At 50.6% G+C, this 13211-nt stretch overlaps 1 protein-coding gene and 1 long non-coding RNA gene across 7 annotated transcripts in view; one reads left to right on the top strand and one right to left on the bottom strand.

Annotated features, from left to right (window-relative positions):
- Window positions 1–13188, bottom strand: part of LOC141371722 (uncharacterized) — a 115331-nt gene extending 102143 nt beyond the window's left edge. Inside the window, exon 1 of the long non-coding RNA XR_012376892.1 lies at window positions 13097–13188. This is a non-coding gene — a long non-coding RNA (uncharacterized lncRNA). The remainder of the gene's footprint in view (window positions 1–13096) is intronic.
- LINGO4 (leucine rich repeat and Ig domain containing 4) lies at window positions 23–5124 on the top strand. 6 transcript variants are annotated; one of them, XM_073888411.1, is made up of 3 exons: window positions 23–152; window positions 498–2139; window positions 2589–5124. In XM_073888411.1, the coding sequence occupies exon 3, from the start codon at window positions 2674–2676 to the stop codon at window positions 4453–4455; it is 1782 nt and encodes a 593-aa protein (XP_073744512.1). In that variant the 5' UTR covers window positions 23–152; window positions 498–2139; window positions 2589–2673; the 3' UTR covers window positions 4456–5124. The 6 variants fall into 6 exon arrangements, with proteins under 6 accessions (XP_073744512.1, XP_073744510.1, XP_073744514.1 ...); XM_073888409.1 differs by having other exon boundaries at window positions 498–5124; XM_073888413.1 differs by lacking the exon at window positions 498–2139 and having other exon boundaries at window positions 76–152; window positions 2661–5124.
- Window positions 13189–13211: the final 23 nt, after the last annotated feature.

Consider the following 13211-nt stretch of genomic DNA (forward strand, 5'->3'; position numbering starts at 1 on the left):
CAGCGGCCACAGTGGGCGGGGGCGGCGGGGAGTGAGGCACGCCGGGAGGTACAGCCCCCCCCCGCCCCACCCCGGGGTGCAGCCTCAGCGGGACGGTCCCCAGCCCTGGACAGATGCAGTGTCCAACCTGATGCCGCCCTCCAGCTTCTCCGGTAAGCGACCCCACCTCCTGTCCTGAGGCTGCAGCTGCCCTTCTCTGTAACATTCTCAAAGACAAGGCCAGACTGGCGGGCCTGTCAGGCTAGAGGGTCTGTGCCCCCCTTGTCCCTCCCCGCCAGCTGCCCCCGCCCCCACCGCTCCCAGCCAGCCATTGATCCTGGCCCCATCGGACTTGGATGGGAAAACTAAAATGTCCCAGAGGCCCCTGTGGGGAAGGACTCTAAGGAGACCTCTACCATCTCCCCAGTGCTTCCTCTACCTCTGGGAAGGGTTTTTCCACATTTCAGTGTGGAAATTCCAGAAATCTCCCCCCCCCCAACAGCCCTCTCCCCACGCAGGTCCCCATGCCTCCGTCGGGTCTGCTTAAAAAGGGATATCCAGGTTCAGATGTGTCTCTGGACTACCACATAGACACAAGAAGAAGAAAGCTTCCTGTTCCTTGAAGAGATGATGCCCCAGACCCCACCCCATTTAAAGAAAGAAGTGGTTCTGACACCCATTTCTTCCTGCAAAAGTGGCTAGAAGCCAGTCCCGTAGCCATGGAGACTGGCAAGGGAAGTTTGTGATTAAATTAGCCACCTTATAAATAAAGAAAAGGGGTTGTCCCCAGATCCCCCAGCCCTTGGCCCAGCAGGCTTTGGGGACTAAGAGGAAACTCACGGGAATGGGAGGAAGGGAAGCTGGGTTACATGCTTCACTGCACTTTTGCTGAATGCAGAGCAAAAAGGATGAGCAGGAACTGCAGCGGTAGTGATCGAGAGCTAGCTGTCAGGTGGACTTTCCAGAACAGGCACAGGGAGAATGAGGGGGACTGGGACACGTCTGTCCCAGAACTCTCAACAAGCCAGAGAGACCTGCTAGGTTGGGCTGGGGACAAGAGGAGCCTTGGCCTGCCCCGTGCTATTATCTCTCACCCCAAGCCTGGGGACAGTGTCCTGCATCCCTCTGCCTCTCTGATCTTCAGTTTCCCACTACCACAGCAGGAGAGCCGCCAGAAGAGCCCATCTAAAGGAGGGCTGCAGAGCCTCATTCCAATCAGGATCCAGGGATGTGATCCCCCTGAATGGGAAGAAGTCTTAAACTGCCTCTCCTAAGTTCCACATGGGAGAAAATCGGGCGTGTGGGAGAAAGCTGACCCTTCAGGGCCCAGACAGCCTGAAGCCCCAAAGGCCATCTGGATCTGCAGCTAGAAAGAAACCCGGGCAGCCTGCCTCCCAGGGAGCACCACTTGTCTCTCATCCCATCTCTTTAGCCCTCCCTTGCCAATTCCAATACCTCCCCTCCCTTGTTCAATGTCCTGTTGACACTGAACAGAGTTGAGGGTGAGTTCACCAACTACCAGGGCCCTTCTCCTCTAGCACCGCAGTCAGTCCCCGATGGCCATTCTACTCACCATCATCCTGATTCTGCCCAGGCCCTGGCTTCCCAGAAACCCACTTGCAGTCTACAGGCTATGTACATGGCCTCCCCCAGAGATCGCTGTGCCAGCCTAGGGCTCGCACGCTCCCCACCCACAGCACCAGGCCAGGTGGTGTCTCTCACTTGTCTATGCCTCCCTGGCTCACAGTCTGTCTCTTGTGTATCACTCAGACAGCTGAGCCCAAAGGGAACTAGAGAGCTCCCTCAGATTCACACATTGGACTAAATCAAAACACCATCGAGGAGGAACAGAAGAGAAGCCTGAGACTAAGGACCAAGCAACAAAACTCAAAACTTGGGCATCCCTTGGGTCCCTCATACACCCCAGTGTCATCTATAGGGGTCGCCCCTAGGGTTCTTGTGAGGGATTTAAGTGCCCCCTGCATCTGTGCTGTGGCTGAGGTGCAGCTTGGCTGTTGTCCACACAGGCATTTTGGGGAGATTGGATCTTGCTACTTCAGGGCCCCAGGCCCTGAGCCAGGCTGCAGAAGGGCAGAGGGGCAATAAGTACAGCCTGGGGGAGCAGAGCTGAGCATGTTTCCCTTGGAGGACTCAGTCAAGGTGAGGACCTCGCTCCAATCAGACTCCAAGGATGTGATTCCCTCTGAGCCTTAGACAAAGCTATGGGCAGATAATACGGGAGAACAAGGGTCGGCAGAGAGGGGGAGGACAGAGCTTGGGGAGAACAAGTATCAGGGAGAAGGGACCGGAGGTATTTCTGGATCTCACAGATACAGGAAAAACGCATTACAGGAACACTCAAAATTACTTCCTTGCTTCCTATCCCATACACAGAGAACTTTGCCCACTGAAGTCAGACTTAACTAGGGTTCCATGAGCCAGTAAGCACTTGGCCTATTACCCAGGCTGGGGGCAGGAGGAAAGTTGAGATTCCCCAAAGAGGCGGCCCAGGAGGCCCCCAAGGAGGTGGTCCACCAGAGTTGCTCCCAGTCTGCACCATCCTCACTGGCAATGCCAAGACAGATAGCTCAATCTCTCTCTCCTCTAAGGCCCGGGGAAGTCCAGGGTCACCATCATCTGAAGTCACTTTCCAAAAAGGACCATGTCATCATCTATTCCAGGACTGAAGAGGGGATGGCTATGGCCACAGCTCCAAAGCGAGCCTGGCCCCCATGGCCCCCTCTCCTGTTCCTGCTCCTCCTACCTGGAGGGAGCTGTGGCGGGTGCCCTGCTGTCTGTGACTGCACCTCCCAGCCCCAGGCAGTGCTCTGTGCCCATCGGCGACTGGAGGCTGTGCCTGGGGGACTCCCACTGGACACTGAGCTCCTAGACCTGAGTGGGAATCGCCTGTGGGGGCTTCAGCGGGGCATGCTTTCCCGCCTGGGCCTGCTTCGGGAGCTGGACCTCAGCTACAACCAGCTGTCCACCCTGGAGCCTGGAGCCTTCCACGGCCTCCAAAGCCTACTCACCCTGAGGCTGCAGGGCAATCGGCTGCGAATCATGGGGCCTGGGGTCTTCTCGGGCCTGTCTGCCCTCAGGCTGCTGGACCTCCGCCTCAACCAGATTGTCCTGTTCCTTGACGGAGCATTTGGGGAGCTGGGCAGCCTCCAGCAGCTGGAGGTGGGGGACAACCACCTGGTGTTTGTGGCTCCAGGGGCCTTTGCAGGGCTGGCCAAGCTGAGCACCTTCACGCTGGAGCGCTGCAACCTCAGCACAGTGCCTGGCCTGGCCCTGGCCCGCCTCCCGGCACTGGTGGCCCTAAGGCTTCGAGAACTGGATATCGGGAGGCTGCCAGCTGGGGCACTCCGGGGGCTGGGGCAGCTAAAGGAGCTGGAGATCCACCACTGGCCATCTCTGGAGGCTCTGGAGCCTGGGAGCCTGGTTGGGCTCAATCTCAGCAGCCTGGCCATCACCCGCTGCAATCTGAGCTCGGTGCCCTTCCAGGCGCTCCGCCACCTGAGGTTCCTCAGGGTCCTGGATCTGTCTCAGAACCCCATCTCAGCCATCCCAGCCCGAAGGCTCAGTCCTCTGGTGCGGCTCCAGGAGCTGCGACTGTCAGGCGCAGGCCTCACCTCCATCGCCGCCCACGCCTTCCACGGCCTGACAGCTTTCCACCTCCTAGACGTGGCAGACAATGCCCTGCAGACTCTAGAGGAAACGGCATTTCCTTCTCCGGACAAACTCGTCACCCTGAGGCTGTCTGGCAACCCCCTGACCTGTGACTGCCGCCTTCTCTGGCTGTTCCAGCGCCGTGGCCACCTGGACTTCGGCTCATCGCCCCCCGCCTGTGCCGGCCCCCGGCCCGTGCAGGGCAAGAGCCTGAAGGAGTTTTCAGACATCCTACCTCCTGGGCACTTCACTTGCCAGCCGGCCCTGATCCGGAAGTCTGGGCCGCGGTGGGTCATTGCAGAGCAGGGGGGGCATGCTGTTTTCTCCTGCTCTGGAGACGGGGACCCAGCCCCGACTGTCTCCTGGATGAGGCCTCAGGGGGCTTGGCTGGGAAGGGCTGGGAGAGTGAGGGTCCTAGAGGATGGGACGCTGGAGATCCGCTCAGTGCAGCTACAGGACAGAGGGGCCTATGTCTGTGTGGTCAGCAATGTTGCTGGGAATGACTCCCTGAGGACCTGGCTAGAAGTAATCCAAGTTGAACCACCAAACGGCACTCTCTCTGACCCCAATATCACCATGCCAGGGATCCCAGGGCCCTTCTTCCTGGACAGCAGAGGTGTTGCTATGGTGCTGGCAGTTGGCTTCCTCCCCTTCCTCACCTCAGTGACCCTCTGCTTTGGCCTCATTGCCCTCTGGAGCAAGGGCAAAGGCCGGGTCAAACATCACATGACCTTTGACTTTGTGGCACCTCGGCCCTCTGGGGATAAGAACTCTGGGGGTAACCGGGTCACTGCCAAGCTCTTCTGACCTTTACTTCCATGTTGGAATTCCAGCCAAGCCAGCTTCAGATACCAAAAGAGAAGAAAGAAAACCAAGGCTGCTTGGACCAGAACCTAGTTCCACACCTGCCCGCATCGTGCCAGCAGCTAATGATGCCTCCCGATGGTCTGCCTCCCCCTGCTTTTCAGTTTGAGGGTCCCAGGGGGCAGGAGATGTACATCCATAGTCAGCCCAGCCCTATCCACCCATCCCCCTGACACAAAGAAGGAAACAGCCCCAAGACTCCAGTCTACTTGTTCGCACACACACCCTTTAACAATCACTACCGACTGCCAACCACAGTTATAAGATTATTGCAGAGGTGGGGCACCTGGGTGGCTCAGTCATTAAGCGTCTGCCCAGGGTCCTGGGATCGAGCCCCGCATCGGGCTCCCTGCTCGGCGGGAAGCCTGCTTCTCCCTCTCCCACTCCCCCTGCTTGTGTTCCCTCTCTCGCTGTGTTTCTCTCTGTCAGATACATAAATAAAATCTTTAAAAAAAAAAAACAATTATTGCAGAGATGAGGCTGGGAAGTGCTGCTTGCTTCTCAAGAGTTTCTGCTCCTCAACCAGGCAGTGTCCCTCTTTTTTCTGCTCTGTCCCCTCCCAGGCACAAGGAACTAGGGCCAAGGACCTCAGGCTAAGAAGATGTGAGTGTGCAATGGGGGAGGAGGGACAGACTACACATTGGTGCTGTGTCTGCATGAGCCTCCAATACGTGCCCCATCTGTCACATCATTAAACTTGTTGCCAAATGGCCATGACAGTAGCAGCCTAAACGAAGTGTGATATTGGGAGTTTTGTTTATTTCACTTTCTCCCCCTTCATTGCTAGCAAATTTCTCCCTCCCTATCCTTTCTGCCTGCCCACTGAGCATGTATCCTAATGGGCTTGCCTGACATACAGGTTTGACACAGAAGGAGGCCCAGAGATGTTCTGGAGAGACTCCCAGTCTGTTTCAGTTTCAGCCCTTTCCCTGTCCTCTGCATCTCTGCAGCTGGAGAAGGAGAGGTCCTTCACCTTCCAAGAGGACCCACTGCAGAAATCCCAGCCTAGGACACCCAGCTCCTTCCTTTCTTTCTCACTCTTGTTGGGATCTCCTAATCATGATCTCCCAATCACACAGATCCCTAGTGCTCTGGAGGAAAAGTATGAAGGGAACTCCTAGAAAATGCCTAATGAAAGCAAGACTCTGCAGTTGCCTAGGAGAGAGTCCCAGAACCTGGCAGGACCAGGCTTGGAGGAAACAGGCAGGAAGGGGCCCCACACACTGTAGTGAAAAGCGGGAGGGAAGAGGGGCAGCAGATCTGGCTGCCTAGTTAATTTCCACTCCATTTCTGCTGGTGCCCCTTGTTCCCTGTTTGGTGCAGTCCAGTAGGAAGCTGTCTCTGGATAGAGGTCACTGCCGAACAGAGACCCCAGGTACAGAGGCGGGGTGGGAGGAGATGCTGACTGCCTCTGAGTGTGCTTCAAATAGAAGGCAAGGCAGAGCCAAGGCAGAGCCAGAGAAAAGGAGAGATTTGAGAGGCAGTAGCTTCAGCATCATCCAAAAGGGAGGAGGGAAGGGAGAGGAGGGGCAGGGAGGAGGGACTGAGAAGTGGGGAGTCACGCGGCCCTGGAAAGCCTCTCTGCAGCAGCATCTGCTCAGTGTCCTTAGCTCTCCTCTGCCCTCAAGAGCCCCCAACCATCCCTCAATAAGCAAGCATCATGAGCTTCCTAGCGATTCCTGCTGCTCATGTCCTTGCTTTGAGAAGACTCCACTCGTTAGAAGATTCCCTGCTCAAACTGTCCCTGACAGGGGAGAGGAGCAGGTGCCCTCCAGGAGGCAGTCAGACTTGACCAGCAGGGTCAGTGGGGCCCAGTGAGGATATGGGAGTGGACCAGAGGTGAGAACCCAGCAGGTTGGAGAGTGAGGCTGGAAAACCCAACAATCTTGAGAAAACAGTATCCCTGCGCTTCCACCCCCACCCCCACCACCCCCACACAATTCTCTTACATCCTGGCAACCTCCCCTCTCCAGTTTATAAGGCACCAGAAAGGTTTCGTTGGCACAGCCCTTTCTTCTCCAAGATCTTCTACCCGCAGCTTACTAGGTTAGGACTTGAAGTTCTAGTACTAGAGGTTCTTACTCTAGTTGCCCACTCTGCAATGCAGGAGAGGGCGGAAGCAGCATTGGTGTGCAGACAAATCTCTGGGGAGCCCCCAGAGGCAGTGGGGGACAGATGATGTGCCCTAGAGCAGGAGATGCTGCTGCCCGAGTCCCAGAGTCTCTAGAGCAACACTGTCCAATAGCAATAGAATGTGAGTGACCCACGTAATTTCAAATGTTCTAGTATTATGTTTAAAAAGCAAAAGACCCAGATACAATTACATTTTGATACTATATTTTATTTAACCCAGGGTACCCAAACTATTATCATTTCAGCATGTTATCAGTATGAAAATTAGTAATGAAATATTTTACATTATTTTTTCACATTACATGTTTGAAATCCAGTGTATAGCTTACACTTATAGCGCATTTCAGTTCAATCACTAAATTTTCCCCAGAAAGATCAGAGCTGTTCTTAGGTTTCATAAAATTCATTGTTGAGGGGCACCTGGGTGGCTCAGTCGTTAAGCGTCTACCTTCGGTTCAGGTCATGATCCCAGGGTCCTGGGATCGAGCCCCGCATCGGGCTCCCTGCTCGGCAGGAAGCCTACTTCTCCCTCTCTCACTCCCCCTGCTTGTGTTCCCTCTCTCGCTGTCTCTCTATCAAATAAATAAATAAAATCTTTTAAAAGTAAATAAATAAAATTCATTGTTGAAAAAGTAGATTCACACATCTACGTTGTTCCAAATATATTACAAGTTTTCCAATAACTAAATCAAGTATCAGTTTTAACATTTAAATTAACTTAATTAAACTGAAATAAACTTAAAAAACTCCATTCCTCAGTAATGCTAGCCATCTCTCAAGTGCTCAAAAGCCACATGTGGCCAGTGCCCCTCTACTGGACAGCACAGCTGCAGACATTCCACCTCTCGGCATGGACAAGGGCCTTCTTGACGGGGGGGGGGGGGAGGGGGGGAAGGAGCCCTTGAGAAGCATATTCACCCTGGGGAAAATGCCTGTGGAGCTACCGCCCACTACCACCCCTTATTTTCCTTACACAGTTTTTCCTAAAGCCCTTTGATGTGACAAGGTCACTGTGATGAGCACTTCCACAGCTTGTCCAATCATCAGCAAGCAGTTCCTTATCTTACCTGCCTGGGAACCCTCAGCCCAGGTGCGACTGTACAGGCTGGGAGTGTGTGCGCGTGTGTGTGTGTATGTGTGTGTGTAGTAGCATGTAAATGCAACCAGGGACACGTGCTGGTGGTGTGTGTGTCAAGTAGCATGTAAATGCAACCAGGAACCCTCAGCCCAGGTGCGACTATACAGGCTGGGTGTGTGTGTGTGTGTGTGTGTGTGTGTCAAGTAAGCCCAGGTGCGACTGTACAGGCTGGGTGTGTGTGTGTGTGTGTGTGTCAAGTAAGCCCAGGTGCGACTGTACAGGCTGTGTGTGTGTGTGTGTGTGTGTGTGTGTGTCAAGTAGCATGTAAATGCAACCAGGAACACGTGCATTGTGGTGTGTGCGCATGTGCAGGGATGTTACAGTCCCCATGGTGGGGGCAACCCAATAAAGGCTCTCCCCAGGGTCAAACAGATGGAGGAATTTGCTCGAGGACACACAGCTAGTTAGTGAGGGATCTGTTTTTGAACTCAGGGCTGTCGGACTCAAAACCCAAATGCTTTCCACCAGGTGTGCTGTTTTAGTCATTGCCTGCTCTTTTGACACATCCCCAGGGCCTCTCTGCTGAAGGGCCTTACCCAGGTCCTCTTCTACCCCACCACTCAGAACAAGTCTCTTAGGGGGATGAGGCCAGCTGTTGGTCCTCCCCTGCCTTCAGGAACTAAGGTACCTGACTTAGGAAGCTGAGGGTTGTTTGGTTGGTTGTTACCCTTTCTCAGTTTCCTCTCCAAATGTCCTCTCTGCCTCTGCCCCAGAGACTGGCAGAAAGGGACAGAAATTCCATGGATCAGGTGGACTGAACTGAAACCCTGGATGCCAGCAACAGAGTCTCTCACATTTTGGAGGCTTCAGATTTCCTGGGTCCTTTTCTGGGTTCTAACTTCAACAACCTCTTAGGTTATCTTAGGTTGCTTGGGAATTTCTAGTGTGGCAGAACAATCTATGAGCTATTTCAGATCAAGAAGAATTTGCCTACCTTCTGCCTACCCCTGCTTGACAGAGCCTTCCTGAGGTTACCTCAACCTCCCCTCCCTCCAGCCTCCTCTCTTCCATTTCAGACATGGTCTCACCTAAGCTGAGAGAAGCTTGGACCCCAAGATACTCGGGAAGCATTTGGGCACTCCCCATTTTGGTCCCTGATATATTCCAATTTCTCTATTTCCTTTGCTATGCTGGATCCCTGATTCAAGGATGCAAGCCCTGCAAGGCAATGATCCACAGCTTTTTGGAGTCACAGACCCCTCTGAGAATGCCTGGAGTGAGCTATGAACAAAAATGCTCAGATTGTCCTCAGTCACCCTGAAACCATCACAGGCTCCATGGAATGCCGGTGAAGAAGCTCTGCCATGAGAAGCAGCAGGTGGGGGTTTGGAGGTGGGGAAGGCTGAGGACGGGCCTGCCTGTACTCTCCCGGGTCCATCATAGGCACGGGGAAAAGGCTGGGAAGGACTATAGGACAGAGTGGATGTTAGCACAGATCAGAGCAGCCCTCCCCGCCCCTGTTCCCCTCCTCCTACCAGCTTCTATCTCTCAGGGGGAGGCAGGAGACTTCGGGGTGGGGAGGGACTTTTGCTCAAAGAAGTGAGTGTGGTGGTGATTCAGGATGGAGAGCATTTGATACCAGAGACTCCTGAGTCCTCTTCCTCCAAACTGCTCTGTAAGGAGAATTAAGGAGGAAGACACAGAGCTGAGTGGTGGAGGCCAGAGAAGCAGAGGACACCCGCCACAATCCATCAATCTGATCTAAAGACTAAAGAGCAACACAACATAGTTGCTGATACTAAGGCCCACCCTCTGGATTGCTGGTTTCAGATGCAGAGGCTTAAGTCATGGGGGAGGAAGGGGTAACCCCTTCAACAGACAAAGGGAGAAATGAGTGCTGTTTTCTAAAAACCCAGATGGTTGAATACTGTTTGCCTGGATTGTTTGCCTGTTGTCCAAGAAGGGCACTCTGTGAGCAGCAAGGGCTCTGGAACCCCTACTTGCCCAGCCCTCTAGCTAAAGTCCACTCTCCTGCTTGGCTTATTGAATGGAAACACCTGCTCACTGAATGCTCTGGAAAACCCAGACCTTACGTTAACTGGTACCACCTACTCCTGCACCCTGTTTAGAACACCCTTCAAGGAGGAGGACAGACTCTTCAGAACTGAAGATGAGGACACAAAAATCGCAATTCACCCAATCCCAGCCTCATAACCCAATCTTTCAATCTTGATTGGGGCTCTTGGAGGGGTGCGTGAGAGGACAAATCCCAAATAGGATTTGAGAGTTTGGAACCCTCTCACCTAAAACTATCCCTTCTACTGACCGACCTCCCTGCTCAGCCAATTAGAAGTTCTTTAGAAGGCAACATGCCTTCAAAAATTTTCTGGGAAAAGTGATTACATCTGGTTTTCTGCTGCTCTGATTAAGAAATTCCTCCTGTGGCTAATTTGTAATCCTTCTTTTTGGACTTCCACTTCATATCCTTTTTGCCTACCACCTCCTATTGGAACTAGAAGATAATGGGTCCATAAAGCAGGCTTGCACTTTTTATAGCAACAATGGACATTCTTCCTTAGGTCTGAAATACTCGTCTACATTTTTAAAAGTAAAAGTGGCTATTGCAATCAAGGCACTCAAATACTGAGGAATAATCTTAATAAGAAATATGTAAAGTCTATATGACAAAAACTTTAAAATGCTTCTGATGGCACACCAATGGCTTAGATGTGTATATAGGAAGATTCTGTATCACAAATAAATTCTCCCTTGGGTAATCTAACAATATGTGGTTCCAATCAAAATAAAATTAACAGCACAATCAAAAAGTACCTTGGGGTATGTTCTCGCAATATACTACACAGTAATGAGAACAAATGGACTAAAACTACACACAACAATATGGCTGAATCTCACAAAAATAGTGTCAAACAAAAAAATCCAGACTAGAGCCAAAACTAGTTTGTGCTATTAGAAGTCAGAAGAGCAGTTTACCCTTGAGGGGAGTAGTGACTGAGAAGGAACACAAGGGTGGCTTTGGGCACGGTGGTAAGGTTCTGTTTCTTGATCTGGTGTTGATTACACAAATGTGTTACATTTTTGAAAACTCATCAAGATGTATTCTTTTCATCTGTGCGCTTTTCTATATGTATATTATACATCAACTTTTAAAATTTTGATGAGAAAACACATAATATACATCAATTTTAAAAACCAGTATGGTACTAGAATTGAAAAGACATCAACGGAACACGAAAAATCCAGAAACAGACTTGAATACATATGGCAATTTGGGTCTTACAAAGGTAGCATTCCAAAAAAAAAAAATGGAGGAAATATGGGTTTATTCAATAAGTAGACATGGATAAAACAAAACTAAGTTGGATCTCTATCTCATACTTTTACACCAAAATAAATTCCAGGAGAATGTTTACATGCTATTAAAATAGTTTTTAAAAACACAGGATAATTTCTTAATAACCTTAGTAGGAGGCTTTTCTAAATATTATAGGAAACCCAGAAGTTATTTAAAAAATGGTGAAAAGGGGCACCTGGGTGGCTCAGTCGTTAAGCGTCTGCTTTTGGCTCAGGTCATGATCCCGGGGTCCTGGGATTGAGCCCCACATCGGGCTCCCTGCTCAGCGGGAAGCCTGCTTCTCCCTCTCCCACTCCCCCTGCTTGTGTTCCTGCTCTTGCTATCTCTCTGTCAAATAAATAAATAAAATCTTTAAAAAATAAATAAAAATAAAAAATGGTGACAAATACATAAAAATAAAAATATTTGCATAGCAAAAATACCACCATAAGCAAAGTAAAAAGACATAGGACAAACTGAGAAAAGCGAAAACTATTTTTAACTTGTATATGAACAAAGAGCAAATATTAAGACCTAATAACCAATATAAATATGAACAAAGAATATGAACAATTTACAGAAAAAAAAACAACCGCCATTTAAACGTATTAAAAGATGCTCAACCTGACTTAAATGGAAATTAGGGGCTCCTGGGTGGCTCAGTCGGTAGTTCAAGAGTAGTGTCCTACTCTTGATTTCAGCGTAGGTCATGATCTCAGAGTCCTGAGATCGAACCCCACTGGGGCTCTGCGCTCAGCGGGGTGTCTGCTTGAGATTTTCTCTCTCCCTCTGTCCCTCCCTCCTTGCTTGCTCTCTCTCTCTCTCGCTCTCGCTCTCACATTCTAAAATAAATCTTTAAAGAAAAAAAGAAATGGAGATTAAAATTATAATAAGATACCATATACACTAGGAGATTGTCAAAAATCAGAAAGCATAAGTATGTTATCAAACAGGTCCTTTTCATACATTGCTGATGGGAGAGAATTTAAAGCTTCTGTGGAAGGCAATTTGGCAATACATACTACCTACCAAATTTTTTTTAAAACATCGCTGAGGGAATGAAAATGAGAAAAGTTTTTGGGAATTTGCAAAATTGTATCTATCCAAATGAAAAACAATGCACACACTTCTTTGACCTAGTATTGGCAGCCCTAAGGATTTATTATACAGATAAACAAGAGCCAGATGAAATATACTTGGGTATCAATATAATGTGAAAGGATTGGTTAAATATATCTTAATACATCCCTCAGGCTTACTGTGAAACTTACTATGAAGCAGGTACATGTGCTGCTATGATAAGCTATCTAGGCTATATAAAAGGAAATTGCAAAAACAGTACAGATAATAAGTTATCGACTGAATAAAACATATATAAATATCAATACATACAATATGTGCATGTTTACTATAGAATATCTTGTGAAAAAAATTTACAAGAATGTGGTAAAACTGGTTGCCTCTTGAGGGAAAAGAGACCTTATTCACTGTAATAACCTTTTATGCCTATGAATTTTGTAGAATGTGTATGTACTACTTATTCAAAATGTACATTTTAAAAATTAATACAAAACGAAAACCTGAGGCCCAAAGGCATCGCCCTAGATGACCAAAGATATAATCCGGCGTTCCTTCAACATCCACTGAGTGCTTATCGTGAGCCAGACAGAGTGATAGAAGATAGTGCAAAAGACCTCCACGTTACCAGGAGCGCCCAACCCCGCGTCCCCGGGTGAGCCCGGATGCGGGGCGGGGGGTGCGGGGTCCGGCTCGCGAGGCTCCCCGCCGCTCAGCGGCGGGAGCAGGGCCCAACCGTCCTTAACGGTCCAGGGTCCCGGACGGCGGCTGGAATGCCCTCTTCCGAAGGAAACCGCCGCCTGGGAAAGCCCACCCCCTTCACCACCCTCCACAGAAACGGTCCCCTGGCTTGTGCCTTTGCGCCGGTCGCCCGACCCGTTCCCCTCGATCCCTAGGGAAAGGCGAGCCCCTGACGCCCGCACTACCCGTAGCTCCCTTACCACGGCGCGCTCAAACTCGGGTCCCTCTCCATCTCTCCTGCTGCTGTATCCGTCTTCATCGTCTGTTCACTCCTCCGAGCAGCTCCTTCCCCTCAACCTCTCCACCTCTGCGAAG

Source organism: Callorhinus ursinus, unplaced genomic scaffold (genome assembly GCF_003265705.2).
Source record: "Callorhinus ursinus isolate GAN/ISIS: 27379988/994484 unplaced genomic scaffold, GSC_fseal_2.0 scaffold90, whole genome shotgun sequence".
In the NCBI taxonomy this organism is placed as follows: Eukaryota; Metazoa; Chordata; class Mammalia; order Carnivora; family Otariidae; genus Callorhinus; species Callorhinus ursinus.

What these genes read in the sequence shown, in the direction of transcription:
- LINGO4 (XM_073888409.1), top strand. Translation starts at nt 2,551, where the DNA reads ATGCCAAGACAGATAGCTCAATCTCTCTCTCCTCTAAGGCCCGGGGAA.